This window comes from Rhinopithecus bieti, unplaced genomic scaffold, assembly GCF_001698545.2.
Source record: "Rhinopithecus bieti isolate Rb0 unplaced genomic scaffold, ASM169854v2 scaffold_25901, whole genome shotgun sequence".
NCBI classification, from domain to species: domain Eukaryota; kingdom Metazoa; phylum Chordata; class Mammalia; order Primates; family Cercopithecidae; genus Rhinopithecus; species Rhinopithecus bieti.
In genome coordinates this window covers 639,965-662,957 of record NW_016811809.1, presented here as the reverse complement: position 1 = coordinate 662,957, position 22,993 = coordinate 639,965, and the positions used below count along the sequence as shown (strand labels likewise).

The following is a 22,993-nucleotide window of genomic DNA, read 5'->3' as shown; positions in this document are numbered from 1 at the left end:
AAATTATGTTGATGTTAATATTTTAAAAGTCTATAATCCCTATAAAATGATTCTTCAAATAAGGAAGTTTTCTTAACTCATCATGCCAAATTCTTCATCCCTCACTACTGTAATGATACATCCACATTCTGCCAAGCATTCTGCAGTGCTTACCACTTGGAGGGGCAGAGAATTCTTCACCATCCCATTAATGTTTGGCCAATGGAATGTGGACAGAAATAATGGTGTGCCCAGTCCCAAGTGTTAACAGTTGCCCTTTTGTGTTCCTATGACCTGCCATCTGAAGAGCATCTTCAGGTAATGCAATCCTTTCAGCCCAGGTTGTAAAATGGAAGCATGTGGAGCTGACCTGAAACTGACCAAAGACCTGGTATCCAGGCCCAGGCAAATCAGACCCAGCCAAGCCCTGCCCACCATCACCAAACCACAGCCAAACTGTAGGCCTGTGAACATGATTATATTCATTATTGCAAGTTTGTTACAGGCCACTAAGATTCTGAAATTGTCATACAACAAAAACTAATATATTGACTCCATACCTTTATATGGCTACTCATGGAACATGAGTTGCATCAAACTAAACCTTTTAAATTTACCTCTCTTCAACTAATAATAATTTTCTTTGGTTATACTGTATTTCAGAAAACAGAATGAGAATTTTTTTAATAAAGATTTAAGTTGTCACAGAAAGAAATTCATTCTATTGCTAAAGCCTAATTTCCAAAAATAAACTATAATATACAGAACAAGCTATACTTAAACCCAACTTAAAACTTGGTATCCTTAAATTTTTCTACAATGTACAGTCTTTCAAATGAATTGAAAGTAACACACCTCCCTAAAATGTTTGATATACTCTAGATATATTTATTTATTTATTTATTTATTAGCAGTTTACCTCCAAACTTCACAAGTATAACTAGTATTGGGAGGGGAAACCAGTATGAATCTTGAATTTTAAAAATGTCACAAGGTACAACTTATCACTTTTGAATACCAATATTTTTAGGGTCTGTCTCAATTACTAGATAGGAATCCCCTGTTAATTATTTGCATATAATGAATAGATCTTTCCTTTTTATGTTATTAAGTAATTTAGAACACTGTTATTTTAATAAAAAATTAAATAGAACATATTTTGTTTACACAAATATTTTGTTAGTTTTTTCTATCATAATTTGTATGGTAGTAAACTTCAGCCTAATGAAAGTTAAATTATCACAAGTAATAAAAGTAAAATTAGATTTTATACATCAAAGATCACCATTGCCCTTTTGCCATTTATATGTAATAAAGCAAAACTACTGAGAAAACAATGTATTTAATAAATTGCTGAATATGAGTCACTACAAGTAATTCTTGTTTTCATCACTATTCACTTCAGCTAGCACATCAGAATTTAAAAATCATAAAATTTTAACTTAGAAGCACTTCTACAGCTAGTCTAACAACTCACTAGATATCTGTGTTAACTCTATAATATTCCTCTCAACTGCTCAGTTATATTCTGAATTTTTCCAGTGAGAGGTAGTATTTCTAAACCAGGGTTTTGTGAACTTGTTTCAGGAAACGGATCTAACAAAAGGCAATTGGTGGGTCTGTTGTTATTGTATTTTATAAATAAATAATCATTTTAAAATGACCCCTTTAGAATATAGAAAGAGAAAAAGCACGTGCCCATTAAGCATAAATAATGGTTAACAAAGAACAGACAAGCCAGCTTATATGTCTAAGCAGGCCTCTGGGCAGCTTATTCTCAGGCTTAACAATGTTACAAATGCTTGTGTTTTGAACATTTAAGTTTTAGTTGTTTCTACTTTTGGTCATATTTAAAAATTTGCACTAACAGATCAGGACTTATAGTTGGGTTGTATGAGGATATTAAATAACACTAGGAAAGGAGCAATATTAAATTTTGTAAATGCGCTCAAAATAGTCGTTATGTTGCATTATCTTAAAATAGTCATCAAGTATATCAAAAAGCTGCTAGTACCGTAAAAAAAAAAAGTTAAAAGAACTAGAGCATTCATAGTGGCAGCAACCAATATCCAAATGTCCATCAGCAGTAAATTGGGTAAGTTTTGATAGGCTTACACAAAGGTAACAATATAATAATAGAAATGAGCAATCTACAACTACACTTAACAGTTTGGATGGATCTCACAATGTTAAGCAAAAGAAGCCAGACACAAGAGTATATATTGTTTGATTTTATTTACATGAAGTACAAAAACAGGTGAAACTAATCCATAGTGCTTATTCTTTGAGGTTGGAAGACAATTTTTGAATAAGATGAGTGCAAGAGAGCTTCTGGAGTGCTGGTCTTGCCATGTGTTTTGATCTGATTGCTGGTTATACAGTTGCGTTTGTGAAGTCTCATCAAGCTGTTTGCTTACAATATGTGCACTTTTATGTAGATAAGTTACAATTCAAAGTTGAATAAGTAAATTGTCAAAATAATTTTATCTAAATTGTTATATTTGGTTGGGCTATACACATGCCCAATACTTTGTTAAGGGTTTTAATCTTTTTATCTTATTTAGATAATTAAAATACAAAATTTTAAAAGGGAAAGCTTTCTTAGGTATAAAATATAAGAACTCAATATATTAAATGTAATAGCAATTTCTGTCTAGTTTTAAAGCTACAATAAAATATATCATTGATTTTACACTATATTTTAATATACACCTGTTCCAAAATCAAACACAACGTCATTTTGAACCTGCTGAAATTGTTTTCTTAAATAAGTAGTTCAGAGAAAAGTGTCAGTCACTTAAAGTAAAAAAGTCTTTGTCATGAATATTAAGTTTAAAATTAATCTCTAAAATTATCTTTGTATCATTGTTGCTAATACATGATGCTAAATTTTCCTTTACATAAAATCTCTTTTCTATCATGTACTATGTAAAATGAGGAAAACAAATTCCTATAGAAGTATATAATAACAAAAAGTTTCAAGAATTAGAAGAACAGTTGGGTAACATTTTAATAATGGAGAAAAAAATATGATTAGAACTGCGGAGATCTGCTGACAAATTCCAGACCTGCCATTAACAAGCTGGGAGACTTCTGTCAGGTCACTGCTGTCCAACAGAAATACACTCTGAAATGTCTGTAACTCTTAAATACCTGGTAGCCCCATTTTGAAAAGTAGAAAGTAAATGTATACTGTAATATATCAGTCCTATCTTGTAAGACACAACACAATTAAAATGAAAGTTGTGTTTAACAGAAAAACATTTCATATTCCATAGTTTTAAAATTGGTATTTAAATTAATGAAAATTAACTACAATTTAAGATTCACCTCTTCAGTCACACTAGGAGTCACATTTCTACCCATGACCCTAGTGGCCACCGTATTGGATAGCAGAGTTGTCAAGTCATTCCATCTCCTCGAGGCTTACTTTCTTCATTGATAAACTAAAAATGTTAGTCAAGATAAAGATTTTCAAACTTAGGTGCTTATACAGGCCACAGCAGTAATATAAATGACCAAAGCAATGGCAGTGTGAATTTTGGCCAACTGAAGCCCACATGCCCCATTCCAAATAGTTAGCAAGTCATTCACCTGACACAGAAATGCAGCTCCAGTGCTGCAATAGGACTTTTCCCACAGTGTTGGAAATCTAGATGTTTATATAAAATATTTTTCTTTTTCCATATAAACTACTGTGAAATTTTTTAAAGCACTGTGTGGGCCAAACCAAAACATACCCATATGCTGGTATTTGCAACCTGGGCTCTAAGAACTTTCTTTCCTGCTTTAACCAATCTCTGATTTATTTATAGGAATGATTTGACTTTGACACCTGGAATCTAAAACACACAGCTGGAGACTCAGTTGATTGGTGAGCATCAAACCACCCCACTGTGAAGTCATGACAAGCTAAAGATGCTACCAGGTAGCAGCCAGTGGTGAATGTTAGCAGGATTCCAGCATGAGATGAAGTCCTATTTACATTCCAGAATGCAGAAGACTGAAAAGAAATCATACTAAGGGAAGGGACAGTCCAATCCCCTAATTCTGGATCAAGGACAATGTGCCAGAGATATTAACAGGAAGAAAGGGTAGTGAAGCTGAACTCTCCCCAGTGACTATCACCCTTGTTACCCTGGGACCCAATCCTTAGGGAGCCTGCCTGGATCCTCCAGGGCATGTGAGACTGACAGTGGAAAACTGCAGAGGTGAAGCAGAAATTAGTAGTTTGAGCAGCCATCAGCATCTTCCATGGACATAGTAGGCAGGGTTGGGAAGGGTGTAACGGGTAGCAGATGGACCGGAATATTCTTAGCTGTTTGGCAGAATCTAAAAAAAAGTAGAGTACCCTCAGAGGTGGCAAAGTCAGAAACTCACAGAAACTCAGTTTTGTAACTCCAGTTAAACCTATGTTTAGCTCCAGGGTGAGGAAGCCTTGGAAACTGAGGATTGTGTGAGTAAGAGCCTGGAATTAGGATCCAAGTAAATTGAGCATTAATCCCGCATATGTCACTGTCTTGCTGTGTGACTTCTGTTTCCTTAAATTTAAAATGGCAGTAATACAGTATATTGCTTTACTCTGTAACATAGGGTTGTTTACAGGATCAAATAATACCATGAATACAAGGCAATTAGAAAGTACACATTTCTCATGTAATTGCTAGACCTTTTTATTATTTACTAAGAAATTACTAATGGATTCTAGGAATGCAATTTATTAAAAGCCATTTAAGTCTCCAATCAGAATTACTCTTTAATTTGGGGATGGGAGGGTGAGGGGGTTAACGGTCAGGGCTTAAGGGGAACAGCAGCAAACACACTGACTACTCCATTACAAACTCTGCCACTTACAGTCATGTCTACAGGGGGTTCATGGAGTGGGACTAAGGGAGGTCAAACTCCAAGATGGACTTGAAAAGACCTCAGGAGGAATTTGCCCTAAAGCAGTGGTTCTTAATCTTTTTCAGGTCACTGATGCTTTGAGGAACTGATTTAACACTATGGCTTCCGTCTTGGAAAAAGACACATATACAGAATTGACATATAGTTTCAGGATGTTCACGAACCATCCCTCCAAGGATCCCACATTGAAAATGCCACCCTTAGGGAAGACAGGATCACAGGAAAAATATTCAGTGTGTTCTTAGGCAATGAGCTGGTGCTGGATAGGAGACAGTTCTGAGAAGAACTGGAAGCCAACAGTAAAGACAAAGCTGACTTTCTTTCAAGTTCAGCCCCTACTCAAAATATTGTTACTGTGAGACTCTCAGAGAAGATGTCTTAGAGTCTCTTTACAAAAGGCCACAAATGTACTCTCAAATACTACCATTATAGGTAACTAGTAGCTTCTGCTTCCCTGGACAGTTTCAACACAAGGGAGTATACTCTAGGCTCAGTTCACATGGACCCTACTCGAACTCAGAGCAAAAGATATGAGAGAAAGAACAATATGTCTCTCTAAGAACGACACGGCACATTATCAATACATTACAGTACACGCAGGGAATTTTCCTCATTTTGTTTTGGCAAAGAGAATAGAGAAGAGAATACATGTTAGGGAGAGGGTGACGGTGTCAATATGAATACCACCAAGAGCAGGAATTCGTAGCAACTTAGAATGCCAGTGAATATCATGGCAGAAACCTGGCACCCATACACAGAGCAATGGGGTAGGAAGAGAAACACTGGTTCTACAGAAATTCAACAACAACTTCTCACTGACAAGAGCAGAACAATCTTTAATTCTTGAATGAAATACAGCCTCAAACATATTTTGACAAAATATAATCTACCCACTTCCCAATCCAATCTCTCATAGAAATATGTTTTGGAAAGTACAATGGAAGTCAAGTAAGAATATTTTTCTCACGTATTTGTAATAACTAAACTATGTTTAGGTGAATGAAGACATACTATGAACGTGGAATTATAACTTCAGAACACATTTAATGACCTTTCACAACATGTTCTTATGTTCTACTTTTGACTTTATTAATAGTACAAAAGAATACTCATACATTGCAATTTTTTAAATGACTTTCAAAGTAGGAGTGAATGAACAAACTGAAATTACCAGTTACAATTAATGCTTCCTTTAAATCAAAAATATCTTGCTAAGACCAGTAAAAGTGTCAAAAAAAAAAAAATCTCCTGTCAAATAAAAGAAAACTTCACCAAGGACTGCAGTCTATAAAGTCAAAAGGAACACGCTGCAGTGCATTCCTATCTACTTGCCAAAGAAACGGTCTGCATATTATCAATGGGTTTTGAAACTCCCCAAAGACATGATGTCTTCCACCTGGGTATTTTCCTTAATGAGCTACCAACTGGGTTTATACTTCAGAGAGTCACGTGGATTTTTAATGTTCCCAGGTCAGACGGTTTAAACACCAGGTAATTTCCCTGTGAAGCTATAATTTTAAATGCCACTTCTTGCTAATATATTTCCAATTTAATGGTAAGTCACATTTTAGAATGTAGTAAAACATTTTTACAAAAGTATTGTCAGATAATCCAAGAAAGTGATTTAGAACAGTGGTTGGTACCCAGCAAGTGCTCAATGAATGTTAGCTTATAACAACTTTGAGAATAATGATGTTCCCAACGATGACAATAATAATATTCAGATAACTATACTGAATATTATGGTAGGCCACTACTAAGGCATCCCAATGATCTCCACTGTCTGTAATTCACAACCTCACTAAGGCCTTCCCTTGTGCTGATTCGGCATGTGCTGAATGTAGAGATTCAAATCTAATGAAGATAATATGGTAGAAGTGATGGGATACTACTTCCAAGATTAGGTTATTAAAACACCTTCACTTTTATCTTCAGTGCTTACACTGTTTCTCAATCTCTTGGATCTCTTGCTGATATGGTTTGGCTCTGAGTTGTAATTTCCAGCGTTGGGGGAGGGGCCTGGTGGGAGGTGATTGGATCATCGGGGTGGATTTCCCCCTTGCTGTTCTCCTGATAGTGAGTTCTCACAAGAACTGATGGTCTAAAGGTGTATGGCACCTCCCCCTTCACCCTCTCTCTCCTGCTCCACCAGAGTAAGACATGCTTGCTTCCCCTTTGCCCTCCGCCATGATTGTAGGTTTCCTGAAGCCTCCCAGCCATGCTTCCTATACAGCCTGTGGAATTGTGAGCCAATCAAGCCTCTTTTCTTTATAAACTCCCCAGTCTCAGGTAGTTCTTTCTAGCAATGTGAGAAGACACTAATACACTTGCCCTGGGGGTAACCAGTTATGATATTGTGACACATTCCTGTGGTAGGCCCCAGATGAGTGTGATTGGAAATGGATTTTCTAAGGCCTATCAACAACCACCTGAGTGAATTTTGAAACAGATCCTTCAATCCCAATCAAGTTTTAAAATGACTAAACACTGATCAGCAGCTTGACAGCAACCTTGTGAGTGACCATGGCAGAGTTGCCCAGTTAAGCCTATTCCTTTCCCACAGAAGTTATGAGATAATGTTCATTGTTCTAAGACAGTTAAGTTTTGAGATAATTTGCTATGCAACATGATAACTAACACAGATTTTGAAGTGGGGTTCTGTCATAAAAATCTAAAGCCGCGAGTGACTTTGGAACTGTGCAGTGGACCTTAAGAAAAGTATTAGTGAGAATGTGCCTCGAACACACCATACACAGAATTCTGGAATTCAAGAAGGTTGATGGAAGGGCTTAAATGAAAGTGAGAAAATGTTTGTGGAAACTAAAAATTACATAGTGGCTAAGGTGTAGCAATACCCACACTTAGATGTAGCTACGTGACCAGCAGTCACTTACAGTTATATGGGAATTAAAAAAATAAAATGTGCCAGATGAACTGAGTTATCCAGTTAAGGCCATTTACCAGCAAAGTGCTGAAGACGTCACCTGGTTTCTTCTTACTGTCTTCATAGGAAACTATGAGAAGAAATAGATACATTGGGGGAAGGACCGCTAAACAAAAAGAAGGCAGGACTTGATTAGTTACAAAAATTCTTAGCTTCTCTAGACAGCAAATAATGCTGAAATTAAGAAAGAGCTATTAAGAAAAGATCAATTCCAGGACACGACCAGAAAAACATGGTCTAAAGACAAAAGCTGAGGATGTCCTATAAAATTGGTTTGTTAAAATCTTGGAAAGATCAAAAGTGGTATCTCAGAGTACTATTTAATCAGATCACAGGACCTCCTAAGGGTTCCTCAGATCCTCATAATAAGCTTTTGGGAAATTTAAGGGCATGCATTGTCTCTCCCTGATCTTGACACAAGCCTAAAGTAGAGAAGACTTATCTCCAGGAGATATATGAATGCGGCTTTTGTCTAATGGAGAAAATTCAAAGAAGTTTCACAGGAGACCCACAAACTTTTTGAGAAGATTATATCAGCAGGACCACTGCCTATTTGGACCAAAAGGGTTAGAAGCACTACTAAATTTAAAAAGGCCATGGGTCCTTAAAATTCTACTGGTAGGAAGCAGGCTGGAAAAACCACTCAGCTGCAAACATATGCTACCTCTCACGAAAAAGGAAAGATGACTCAGAGTGGAACCAAGAACCAAACGGTACAGTCAAGAACAATGGAGAACTATTCCCAGGCTTTGAGACCTACTACAGGAGCACTTGCCTCAACAGATTTCAAAATTCCTATGGACAGGTGACTCCTATTTTTCTCACATTTCTGCCTTTTTTTAACAGGAATATCTAGGTATTCTATGCCTGTCCGACCACTATATGTTGGCTGTGTTGAGGGCAGGTAATTTGACTCTGGTTTCAAGGATCTACAGATAAAGAGGAAGCATACGTGAAGAATTATAGTTAAAGATTGTATGGATACCTAAGGGGCCGCACCCACACCTGGATCAAATTTGGATGGCATCTAGATTTTCAGCTGATGACCATCTATACACTAAAAAAAATTATTTTTCATATTTTAATAAAAGTGATGTTTGACATCAATACAATTTAACGTGTTTTATACCATCCAAACCTCTAAATAAAATATAAAATACTTTAAAACATTTTCTGTTAAAAGATTGAGCTATTGATGCAGAAGGGCAAGGATCATAGATTTATAATATTAATATTATTTTATTAAATAATAAATCTCACTAACATAAAACTTGATAAACTTCTCTAAACCAAATTAATTATCAACTGCCAAATTTTAATCTATGTTATAATATTTATTTTAGAGCATCATAGCTATTATCAAGAGAACACATAAGCAACGTCAAAGCTGTCCTAAATATCTTGATTTGCAGATTTTGTTTTCTGTTTGTAACAAAGATTCCAATTAAAGAAGCCATTTTAAATGAGATGTGAACTGGAAAATGAAATGTTTGACTCTCCTAAAATGATAATTTTTTTAACTTCATGCACTCTCAAAGAAAAGCAAAAATATCATTTCAATGTTCTATAATGCCTATCCTTCAGAAGACAGCACATCTTAATTTTCTATTCACTATCATATTGTGACATTTTATATATGAAAAATAGTTAAAGTAGTACTTTTTAAAATGTCATATGGCTATAGAGAGCAATTTATTTCATGCCCATGTCCCTCCAGGCTATGAGCCTATATAGTAAAGCTTATCGGTGAAGGACAATGACTGACATGTCTTCTGCATATGCACTCATGGGCCAGTAAAAACAAAGAACACAAATATACCATTCAGAAATACACAGCATTGTTTAAAAATAGCAATGCCCATTTATTCTCACAGAGAAGAGGGTCCTAGTCTACAGTGACAGCACAGGGCAGTGAAGGGATATCCTGTACTGGGAGTCAGAATATGTGGGCTCTCAGTTTAGCTTAAGCCACCTGGTAAGTGACTTATCCACCTCAGAATTCAGTTAACTAACTATAAAATTCAGTGTCTGTATCCAATTTGATCAGTCAATGCATTCCTAAACTTCAGACATGCAGGCACCCCTCAGGCAAGTTCTTACCACACTCATGCAAAACCTGTACAGTTTTTTTGATTTTACCAAATATTCATTTAAATAAGTTTATTTTTCCTTAAAATAAACTTTAAACAGGAAACTTTTACACCACTACTTTATAAATGAAAAATCTGATTTACATAGCATTAATGATTGTTAATAGATTTTAACAATTATTAAATTCTAGCTAAGTCTTTGGCTGCCTAATGTCTATTCTCTTTGGAAAAACAGAGAAGTAACTCTCTAGGAGAGAGATTTTAGCATCAAACTGAGAATTTCTCTATTACTTGTTAAGAAAGCATTGAAAGGAAATAAGTTTTTCATTATGTGATTCACTGTTATTTCAGGCAACATCTACATGCCACATAAAATCAACTCCAGTATCAACAAAAATAATCTTTCATACCAGCAGCAAATTTCTTGTACCCTGGAAATGCTGCATCAAATAGTACACCTGTTATTTTTGATTCTAAATTTTATCAGGAATCCCCATATGACCCACCTAACCTACTTTCTTAAAACCATTAATACTGTCATGAGAGACACTAAAATAATTTTGAGGGCAATGATGCACTATGGAAAAAGTTACATTAGAGTTCTAAGCTTAGTTTCATTAGGCTAGATCTTGACACTGGGAAGTTAATTAGCCTCTCTAAGCCTCAGATTGCTCATTCAGATTAAAGTGCTAGTGTCACAGTTAAATGACATAATGCATGTAATAAGCTTAGCATTGAATATTGAGAACCCTAGGTACTCAATAAATACTATGGATTAAAAATAACTTAATTTCTTCAAGTAAATTTTCAAAATTCTACCAAAATTAATTCACTCCAAAGGACAGTGGCTAAAAGAAAATGTAGTTTATCATTTTCTTTTATAATAAAGCTATATGATATATAACTTTCACTTCAAAACAAAGCTATAAAACCCATAAACCATCTACTGGCAAAAGTAGCAAAACCATTTTGTCCTTAATGATAAAAGAAGAACCCCTGGCTGTCAAAATGAAAAACAACAACTCTTAGTTGCTATCATGTAAAGCATTTTCAGGGTTTTTTGGCCCCAAAAACGGCTCAAAAGGGTGCAAAAGACAGAGTGAGAATATCTTAAATCAAAAAGTTAAAGCCAAGTAGGGTACACAGTGAAAAGAGCCACTTTTAGGCCAGAACTAATAACACTCTTACCTACTGGATGTAGTAAAGGCTGGGCAAAATAAAAAGAAGCCCAACGTTAATTCAGCAACAGTAGTTCTGGTCACCTAATAAATGGTAGTAGTAATATTCTCCAGGACTCACACTAGTCACTTTAGGTGCACTATTTCTAATCCATACAAGTTTGCAAGTTAGACATTGTTATCCCAAATTCAAATACAAAGAGGCTGAAGTTCAGAGAGGTTACTTGCCCGCTCAAGGTCACCCTGCTGGTAAACGCCTGACTTGCACTGAAACCACATCTAATGCCCCAACCAGCTCTCCCATCACGATTTCCTGCTGCTTTTCTTTTAGGGCATAAAGGTATGAACAAAACTCTTCCTCAGTACTTTGAAAAGTCACCAGGTGATATGTGTCCCCTTTTCTCTCCCTGCCTTCTTCTGGTTTCTCTCCAATCCTTTGCTTTTTGATTCACGCCATTTTTAGTCAGTATTCATTTCCCCAACTCCAATTCACTTATTCTTTCAGCCACCGTAATGTGGTCTTGTACTCCAGTCCTTTTGGAAACTGTCCTTCCTAAGATAAGAAAGAATAAAAATAAATCAAGGCAAGGCTTCCAATCTACTTGGAACTTAAACTAAAGCCTCCGAGATAACAAGCAATTCTCTTACACAGCAACCAATTATTTACCTGGACACCAGTACTCTCATTAGAGTTGGCATGTTACATATTACAGGGATGACTAAGGTGGGCACAATGTGTGAAATCGATTATAGATTCTGTGCAAATCATATATATTCAAAAGAATGCTTCACTGAATCAAAGTTTCAAAAGGTATTTGGAAGCTTTTATCTTTTTTATTCAGGGAATGAATTTACATACAAATAAAAACTACTGAACTTTAGAGTATTTTTGTTCCATATTCTACAGAATCAAGCAAAAATGATAGTCTCTTCATTTAACTCTAAGTTGCACTTCAGTGAAGATGTCCATTTAATAGACAATGTCTAGTTCATAAGTTCTAACGTTGCACTTGAAAATTAGTACACCTACCACATATTGCCCACACTTGTGGTCTAAATTGCTGAGGTCAATGAACCACTCTATTGTATATATGCTTCCTCAAACATCCAAAATGCAAGCTACACCCTTCTAAGCATTGCACATCAGCTAACACTATTGATCCTCATGATAACCTTTTGTAAGCACTATTATCCTGATTATTACGTATGAAGAGACTGAGTCACCGAAAGGTAAAATAACTTGCCCATGACCACACAACTAGTAAAATAAGACAGCAGGAAATCAAATTCAAGTGCTCTGACGCCTCAGCCTGTATCCATTACATCTCACTGCCCACAATACCACCATATATGCGCACATTAATAGGCCAAGAATAAGTACTACATAGGTATAAACTATTTATTGAGCATCTACTATACGCCAGGCACCAGACGCTGGAGATGAAGGAATAAAAAAAGCCTGGTTCTGTGCTGAAGGATATGTTTCTCTCTCTCTCTTTTTTTTTTTTTTTTTTTTTGAGAGAGAGTCTCGCTCTATTGCTCAAGCTGGAGTGCAGTGGCGTGACTGGGCTCACTGCAACTTCTGTCTCCCAGGTTCAAGCAATTCTCATGCCTCAGCCTCCTGAGTAGCTGGGATTATAAGCAGGTGCCACCACACCTGGCTAATTTTTGTATTTTTAGTAGAGATGAGGTTTAGCCATGTTGGTCAGGCTGGCCTCAAACTCCTGACCTCAAGTGATCCGCCCGCCTTAGCCTCCCAAAGTGCTGGGATTACAGGCAAGAGCCAGGGTGCCTGGCTAACATTTCCTTTTTAAAGGTAGATTTAGGGAAGGTTGAAAGCAAAGAAGTAACCAATGACAAGATGTATTCATGCTTAGGCCAGTGGGCCATCCTAAGTGTTAGAGGAGCAAAAAACAAAAAACACTAACTTAAATAAAACAAATGTTTGCACACCAAAAGAAACAACAGAGTAAACAGACAGCCTACAAAATAGGAAAAAATATCTGCAAAGTATCCATCTGACAAAGGGCTAATATCGAGAATCTACAAGGAACTCAAGCAGCTTGACAAGAAAAAAAAAATTAAAAAGTGGGCAGAGGACATGAAAAGACATTTTTAATAGGAAGCTAGACAAGAAGACAACAAACAGAAAAAAATGCTCATCACTAAGTATGAGAGAAATGCAAATTACAATGAGATACCATCTTATACTAGTCAGAATGGCTTTTATTAAAAAGTCAAAAAACAACAAATGTTGGTAAAGATGCAAAGAAACAGGAATGCTTATACACTGTTGGTGGGAATGTAAATTCGTACAACCTTTCTGGAAAACAGTATCAGGATTTCTCAAAGAACTAAAAATAGAGCCACCATTCAGTCCAGCAATCCCAATACTAGGTATATACCCAAAGGGATATAAATAATTATACAAAAAAGATACCTGCACCTGTATGTTTATTGCAGCACTATTCACAATAGCAAAGATATGGCATCAACCTAAGCGTCCATCAACAGAGAACTGGTAAAGAAAATGTGGTATATATACACCATGGAATACTACTCAGCCGTAACAAGGAATGAAGTCATGTCTTTTGCAGCAACATGGATGGACCTGGAGACCATTATCCTAAGGGAAATAACTCAGAAAAAGAAAAGTCGAAGACAGCATGTTTTCATTTACAAGTAGGAGCTATACAATGGGCACACATGGACATAGAGAGTGGAACTGGAGACTACAAAAGGTGGGAGGCTAGTAGGGGGGTGAGAGTTGGAAATTTTCCTGTGGGGTAAACATGTTCATTCTTTGGGTGCACTGAAAGCCCAGACTTCACCACAACTCAATATATGCATGTAAGAAATCCACACTTGTAACTGCACTTCTACGGGTCCACATTTGTGACCTTTTTTTAAATTTTAAATAGTTGTAACATATTCATCTGGAATAGGAACATATAAACCTTACAAAAACTTTTTCTTGATGGTTTCTCCTTATCCCTGTAAGTCCAAAAGCATTGCAATACTGTGTTTTAGGAATGTCGGGCTCTTTGCCTCTATGCTAAAAGCCTTTTGTAAAATTTAAATAGTTATATCTCTCTCTCAGATCTTACAGCACATAATTATTACCTTAGCAGTCACACCCTCTCCTAATCTGATAAGATCCAGAACGAAGTTAATCAGTAACCGCAGTCCAAGTTTAAACTGTCAAGGAAGGTCCTTTCTTCTGAGTAAGGTACACTGGATGTTTGCATATTCCTTGATGTTCATTTAAGGTACAATAAAAGAAGGTGGTTAGCTACATAAACAAATTCTGCCAATTTCAAAATTTTTACTCTTGACAAACCTGGCAAGAGAAAAAGGGATAAAACAGCTTACCTCAAAGAGGGATTCTGATAGCAGTTAACTTTTAATGAGCAGTACCTACTATATGCCAAGTATGTTCTAAGAGCTCTACAGTCTATCACCTTCATTAATCCTCACAATACCTCTGTAAAGTAGGTTATTCTAATCTCCATTTTATAAATAAGAAAAACGTGGAGGTTCACACAAAAGGTTTTAGAAGTAGAATTTGAATTACAGTCTAGAAACCAATCTGCTTTTAATCACATGCTCAGATAAAAAATTCAAGTGTCTCTGGGGTCAAACAAGTAAAGTAAATGCACGGAGTGGCTCAGTTTTAAGATTATAGAGGTGTGGCTCTCAACCTTGGCTGCACACAGGAATCACCAGGGGAGCTTTAAAGACTATTGAAGCCTGGGTTCCACCCCCCACAGACTGTTATTTAATTGGTCTGGGAGCCACCAGGTGACACTAATGGGCAGTCTAGACTGAGAAACACTGCCTATAGATACAGACAATGGAGCATGGCTCACTTGAAAGTAGTTTAAAAAAATTAAAGGTTATATAAACACTGTGCTGTCCAAAGATTGTTATTACCTTTGCCACCAGTATGTGACCTCTGCCCCCCTCCTTAGTATAATTAAGGTACCCGTATGGGAGATAAATAGATGACTGATTGCTAAGAGGGAGAGACGAACAGGCAGACATAGATATTTTTATAGTGGAAGGGGTTTGCCTAGTCTTTGACCTTTCTGCATGCCATCCCCGCCATCTTCTGGTTATGGGGCTCTTCTACAATAAAACTTGTAACTTGGGGTTACAAGTAACCCACTTTCAAAGGAATCTATGAAGTATANTTTTTTTTTAGAGAGAGTCTCGCTCTATTGCTCAAGCTGGAGTGCAGTGGCGTGACTGGGCTCACTGCAACTTCTGTCTCCCAGGTTCAAGCAATTCTCATGCCTCAGCCTCCTGAGTAGCTGGGATTATAAGCAGGTGCCACCACACCTGGCTAATTTTGTATTTTAGTAGAGATGAGGTTTAGCCATGTTGGTCAGGCTGGCCTCAAACTCCTGACCTCAAGTGATCCGCCCGCCTTAGCCTCCCAAAGTGCTGGGATTACAGGCAAGAGCCAGGGTGCCTGGCTAACATTTCCTTTTAAAGGTAGATTTAGGGAAGGTTGAAAGCAAAGAAGTAACCAATGACAAGATGTATTCATGCTTAGGCCAGTGGGCCATCCTAAGTGTTAGAGGAGCAAAAAACAAAAAACACTAACTTAAATAAAACAAATGTTTGCACACCAAAAGAAACAACAGAGTAAACAGACAGCCTACAAAATAGGAAAAAATATCTGCAAAGTATCCATCTGACAAAGGGCTAATATCGAGAATCTACAAGGAACTCAAGCAGCTTGACAAGAAAAAAAAAATTAAAAGTGGGCAGAGGACATGAAAAGACATTTTAATAGGAAGCTAGACAAGAAGACAACAAACAGAAAAAAATGCTCATCACTAAGTATGAGAGAAATGCAAATTACAATGAGATACCATCTTATACTAGTCAGAATGGCTTTTATTAAAAGTCAAAAAACAACAAATGTTGGTAAAGATGCAAAGAAACAGGAATGCTTATACACTGTTGGTGGGAATGTAAATTCGTACAACCTTTCTGGAAAACAGTATCAGGATTTCTCAAAGAACTAAAATAGAGCCACCATTCAGTCCAGCAATCCCAATACTAGGTATATACCCAAAGGGATATAAATAATTATACAAAAAAGATACCTGCACCTGTATGTTTATTGCAGCACTATTCACAATAGCAAAGATATGGCATCAACCTAAGCGTCCATCAACAGAGAACTGGTAAAGAAAATGTGGTATATATACACCATGGAATACTACTCAGCCGTAACAAGGAATGAAGTCATGTCTTTTGCAGCAACATGGATGGACCTGGAGACCATTATCCTAAGGGAAATAACTCAGAAAAGAAAAGTCGAAGACAGCATGTTTTCATTTACAAGTAGGAGCTATACAATGGGCACACATGGACATAGAGAGTGGAACTGGAGACTACAAAAGGTGGGAGGCTAGTAGGGGGGTGAGAGTTGGAAATTTTCCTGTGGGGTAAACATGTTCATTCTTTGGGTGCACTGAAAGCCCAGACTTCACCACAACTCAATATATGCATGTAAGAAATCCACACTTGTAACTGCACTTCTACGGGTCCACATTTGTGACCTTTTTTTAAATTTTAAATAGTTGTAACATATTCATCTGGAATAGGAACATATAAACCTTACAAAACTTTTCTTGATGGTTTCTCCTTATCCCTGTAAGTCCAAAAGCATTGCAATACTGTGTTTTAGGAATGTCGGGCTCTTTGCCTCTATGCTAAAAGCCTTTTGTAAAATTTAAATAGTTATATCTCTCTCTCAGATCTTACAGCACATAATTATTACCTTAGCAGTCACACCCTCTCCTAATCTGATAAGATCCAGAACGAAGTTAATCAGTAACCGCAGTCCAAGTTTAAACTGTCAAGGAAGGTCCTTTCTTCTGAGTAAGGTACACTGGATGTTTGCATATTCCTTGATGTTCATTTAAGGTACAATAAAAGAAGGTGGTTAGCTACATAAACAAATTCTGCCAATTTCAAAATTTTACTCTTGACAAACCTGGCAAGAGAAAAGGGATAAAACAGCTTACCTCAAAGAGGGATTCTGATAGCAGTTAACTTTTAATGAGCAGTACCTACTATATGCCAAGTATGTTCTAAGAGCTCTACAGTCTATCACCTTCATTAATCCTCACAATACCTCTGTAAAGTAGGTTATTCTAATCTCCATTTTATAAATAAGAAAACGTGGAGGTTCACACAAAAGGTTTTAGAAGTAGAATTTGAATTACAGTCTAGAAACCAATCTGCTTTTAATCACATGCTCAGATAAAAAATTCAAGTGTCTCTGGGGTCAAACAAGTAAAGTAAATGCACGGAGTGGCTCAGTTTTAAGATTATAGAGGTGTGGCTCTCAACCTTGGCTGCACACAGGAATCACCAGGGGAGCTTTAAAGACTATTGAAGCCTGGGTTCCACCCCCCACAGACTGTTATTTAATTGGTCTGGGAGCCACCAGGTGACACTAATGGGCAGTCTAGACTGAGAAACACTGCCTATAGATACAGACAATGGAGCATGGCTCACTTGAAAGTAGTTTAAAAAAATTAAAGGTTATATAAACACTGTGCTGTCCAAAGATTGTTATTACCTTTGCCACCAGTATGTGACCTCTGCCCCCCTCCTTAGTATAATTAAGGTACCCGTATGGGAGATAAATAGATGACTGATTGCTAAGAGGGAGAGACGAACAGGCAGACATAGATATTTTATAGTGGAAGGGGTTTGCCTAGTCTTTGACCTTTCTGCATGCCATCCCCGCCATCTTCTGGTTATGGGGCTCTTCTATAATAAAACTTGTAACTTGGGGTTACAAGTAACCCACTTTCAAAGGAATCTATGAAGTATAATCTATTCTTAAATTGAAGGTGACCTAAATATGCTCACTTAACAAATGCACATCATCAGGTTACAGGACCAAACTACTGAAATTTTTTCCAAGAGTCATTTCTAAAAAGACCACTCTTTGTAAAGTAATTAATTCTGATCTGAATCCAAGGCAGGTCATGCAATCCCACCTAACTAAACAAGTATTAAGACTGGAGAGCCTGATGTCCTAAAAGCCCATCTATGCAGGTGGCACACGGTGCTGTTGAGTAAAATGTCATTTGTCTTGGAAAAGGGAAGCAAAAGTTGCATACCATCAGAAAATGTTCATTGAATGGCCTACACATGGGAAATCCAAAATAAATCCTACAGAAGTCAAAAGTGAATCCACAAAAAACAAAAACAAACAAACAAAAAAACTGTAGCCTGCTTGCAAAAAAATTCTTAATGCATAATCATACTGCAAGTTTTGTCGCACCATAATTAAAGAGGAAATGACAAAAGAATAAATTAAGAAATGGACTTTGAAGCCACTTATTCAAATTAGGTAGAACATTTCCATCTGCTGCAAAACAAAAGGTGTACGTTTTAATCATCCTGTATTACCATTTACCACCTCTTTTCCCCACTACCACCACCACCACCACCAAAAAAAGAAAGGGCAAATTAGAACAGAAATTTCTAAAATTTCAAAATGAAATACTGCAAATAAAGGCCATTATTCAGAAATCAGGGCCTCAGTCAACAATGTCCATCATAGGCCATTGAGGCAAAGGAGCTACTTGAACCAAATATTTTCTTGTTGTTTTATTTGGCTTTAAAAAAGCAAAGACACAGAAGCAAAGTCTCAGAAAGACAAAAGTGCCTGGGATGAACTTACTCACCACAGTTCCGAATAATTTTTGTTTGTTGTTTGAATAAACATGCATTGATTACCCTAATGAGTGTCAGGCACAGTGTGGTGCTGAGGAGGTAATGGTGAAAATGACAGCCTTTGCCCTCTTGGGACTCATAAGAGACCAAGGCACACACAACCTCATATAATCCACCATACATGCCCCTTCCAGCCATGTTTATGAAAATCCAGTACTGTTGTACTATTAGACAGTAAATTTTTCCTTGGTCTAACATCACGGAACTTCACAGGGAAGCTACTGATATCTTCTAAATAAATAAGTAAACAAATATCCATATTCTCTTACCAACAATAACTCATAGGTAAATTTCAATGAGTTTAAAGAAAATTTTTTGAACCTAAGAGTGTATCAAAACGGGTTTTACTTTTGAACCAAGCCCAGCCATGTATTTTCATTGCCTGTGGCTATGCAGCATCAGTAAGCTAAAAATACTTTTCTTCTTCTAAGCTGGGAAGAGCAAGTAAGTCCAAGCAATCAGATGCGTATCATTTTCTCTCATCTTAAATTTTTTACTAGAAAACACTCAGAATAACTGAAGCAAGGAAGAAGCATCTGTTTTATATCTGCACACACATACACAGAAACATCCCTCTAGCTTGCATCTATCTACCTAGCAATATTAAATAAGCTATATTTGCATCATCAGCAAAGGCTGCCAACATTTCACTACTTACAGCTATTTATTATTATTTTTTGGTTGGGGAGAAAGTTGCATAAGTATTGAAAACTAACCACAAGTAAAAGCTTGCAAAAAAAAAAAAAAATACATATAGGATACGTCCTTAACAAGACGACATGGTGCTGACTTTGAGGTAATGTTTCCGAATTGACATTAAAAGTAAATTATGTTTGTGAAAATTACATTAAATCAGATTCTAAAATAGAAGGATACAAACTTTAAGTTCTTCTACAGGTCTTGCTCAAGTTGGGTTTGCTGTGCATGGCAAAGTGAAAACCTGTGTTTCTCCTCTGGCTTCCCGAGCTAACTGTAAAATACATACATGCAGCTCTGTGATAAAGTAAAAGTTACTGAGGAAGACAAGCAAACCTTTTTCGAAAGAAACTACTGCAGGATGGTGAATGGTATGTAGTGTGGACTTTTCCCACACATCCAGCATCTCTAAAAACATCCTATTAAATTAAAAGAATAAGAAATAAGAAACTAGCGGGTCCAGATCTAGGTTCCATTCGACTGGGCCATGACTTTAATTAAGCTGCTGGATCATGGCTTAATTTTCCCTTGAAAAACAAAACAGTTTGAGAAATCTCTGCCAAACTCTCCATGTTTTAAGCAACTGACAAAGTCAACAAGAAAGCAAATACCTAGAATCGACGGAACAATGCTCCTTAGAGCAGGGCTGGCAGAAGCGGCGGAGGGCTCCTAGTTTCGCTGGGCCTTTGACAAGCCCTGGGGTAAAGGACTCCCTGCACCCGCCCACCAAACGCCCAGCGGGACGATGGGCTGGTGCTACCAAGTTCAAACCTAACCGCTGGGAGGAAGAAGCGGGAGGGTGAGAATGTCATCTCCCCTGACACTCTGCGGCCGGCAGTCCTGAAAAGCTCATCTCTGACGTCCGTGAAGGTCAGAGGTGGCAACCACAGTGCCAGGAGCTCCCCAAAGCCACTTTTCCTGCCCGGGTGGAGGCGCGGGGCAAAGTTGGCCACCGAGTGCGCGCGTCCGGTTAGCCGTACCTTGTAACTGGGCGGAGAGGGACTCCTGGTGCTGCTGGTACTTGAGCGCCACCGCCTCGGCTTTCCGCAGCTGCGTCTGCAGCTCGTAGTAGAGCATCGCGCCGTAGAGAAAGCCGAACACCACGGTCAGCAGCAGCAGCGTCTGGAAAATCCGCTTCTGCTTTCGGGAGCACATCCCGTTTCCCATAGTCCCGCCTGGACCCAACGCCGCGGCCGCCCCCGCCGTCTCCTCCCCTTGGTCTGAGCGAGCGTCTCAGCAGCGGCCGCCGCAGGAGGTGGCCAGACGCAGCATGAGGAGGAGATGCCAGACACAAAAGCCGGCGCGGAGGGGAAGTGGCGCCCGCTCAGTCCCCGCGCGTCGCGGGGCGCGCAGCCATCAACGCTGCCCCGGCAGCTGCAGCCAAACTTCTGCGACGCTCGTTCTCCGCGAATGCCCTGGGCCGGGAGGGGGCCCTCCGCATACTTCACAGCCGGCTGCCTTCGCGCCTGTCCCCAAATGCCTCCTGCCTTTTTTCCTCCTTCCCACTTTTGGCCCCGCTGCCCCGGGCAGCTCTTGGAGTCCCGCCCTGGCCGCTCCCCGCCCCCTCGCTGCGGCTTCCACTGCACGACTTTGTTGCCACCTAAGGGAGGGGGTGCGCGCCCAACAAAGGGACCAGGACTCCGGGCCGCGCCCCGGCGCGGCCTGCCCAATGGGTGGAAGGGTGGGGGCCAGCTGCCTCGGCTGGTTTTGGGGACGGCAGAGCCGTGTCACTGACGGGTCGGCTGGAGCCTCTGCCTCGCCGCCACCTCCCGCCCAACTTACGTGTCACCCACGGCCCCGCTATTCTGGCCAACGGGATTCCGGGAGGAAGTCCCACTCGGGCTCCTTGCTCATTGGGCCCGTCCGAGCTGCCGCTCCCTCCCTTCGGGAAGGCAGTGCCGGGCTCGATTGGACGCCCGCTTTGTCCGTCCGACCCCAGGGCCGCGCCTTCCCTCCCAGGGCTGGGGCAGGAGAAGGGCTCTTTGGGCAGCGCTGCCGCCTGGCGCCGGGGTGCGCCCACGTGGAGTAGGAGAGGGTGGGAAGAGGCAGGCGGAAGGGCGGGGAGCTTTGGGTGGGCGGGGGACTTGTCCGGGCCTGAGTCTGGGTGAGGCTGGGTGAACACGTGTGTGTGTGTGTATTTGAGTATGTGTGTTTGTGATCCAGTTCTCGGAACGCACGTGGAGAGCGTAGTAAAATGTATGTATGAACGAAAGAATGGATGGCAGTAACTGTGTGCACTCTGCTGAGTACAGTTTCTTTCCCTGTCCAATAAACATGCGGCAGACACATGGGATAGCTATATAGCACAATCCCGGTAGTCAAACCAGAAATGCTGTGTCGACTGCCTTACCCCGTCCAGTGTACTAGCCTAGATGTGTGTGTGCCCACAGATGGCCCGGCAGGAGTCGGGAGACTTGAAGCACGCTAGACTTAATGTTCAATTGTCCACGTGGTCTGGGGAAATCAGCTTGCCATTGGCAGAGAGGAAAGAAATGATCTCACATTTCTCCTCTAGCTGCAAATAGAATAATTTAAAAACAAATCGTACAGACTGAAATGAGTATCCATTCATTTTGTCATGTATATTTGTTTTATTGGTGGCAAAACACATCAGTTACATTTCTAAATTACATTTTAAAGGGCAACAAAGGTTCCCTATGTAAAAACTAGTACAGCACAGGAAAGGTAATAACCACAAACCTTCGAAGAAATGTATACTGCATTTATTTTTTCTGTGTACCTGAGGAGAAAAATTAAGGTTATGCAGAAATGATAATGTTTGTTTCTGCTGTTGGTCTGAATTCTAAGAAAAGTAAATTTTATCTGTCTCAATAGTGTGGTGTAATTTATGATACACTGCATAATTTTTATATTCTAACTGGACTTCAGTCGTTACCATTGCTAATGGGCGTGAGTGCTCAAAATGGGGGTAAATCTCTTTAGCTAAATTCAACAGAAAGACAGTTCCTGGTGCAAAGGTTTTTTTAGGTGGACTCTGAAATTATAGGTTGCTAAAGCCATAAAATAAACTCAATTTATAACGATGCTAGTCTGTGGCATTTATACCACTGTAAAAATAAAGTGTGTCTTGCATGTGCTTTTCCTTAATAAATAATAACTTGCATTATATTATTCAAAATACTTTCGTGTACAGATACACTGACTCACTGATCACCGCCAGGGTGTCAGACTTTCATGTTGGTAAACAAGCCAAAGTTTATCAAAGTGACTATGATAGCTCTAGGACCTTTTAGGTCTTGCATAAAGTTAGTTACTCAGCAAGATTAGAATCCAGATCCAAATCCTGCTCTCTGTCTTTTTCTTCAATAGAAACAATGTTCTCATTCTATTTAAACAAGTTACAGTAAGAAACTGTATCTCCATTAACATGACAATCTGATTGTAAAAGAAAACAATCTAAAGGAGTT

General features: G+C 38.8%; 1 protein-coding gene across 1 annotated transcript in view; it reads right to left on the bottom strand.

The window, feature by feature from the left end:
- Window positions 1-21,415, bottom strand: part of GOLIM4 (golgi integral membrane protein 4) — an 82,717-nt gene extending 61,302 nt beyond the window's left edge. Inside the window, 1 exon segment of the mRNA XM_017895106.1 lies at window positions 20,546-21,415. Coding sequence (XP_017750595.1) covers window positions 20,546-20,732 — 187 coding nt within the window. The 5' untranslated portion in view covers window positions 20,733-21,415.
- Window positions 21,416-22,993: the final 1,578 nt, after the last annotated feature.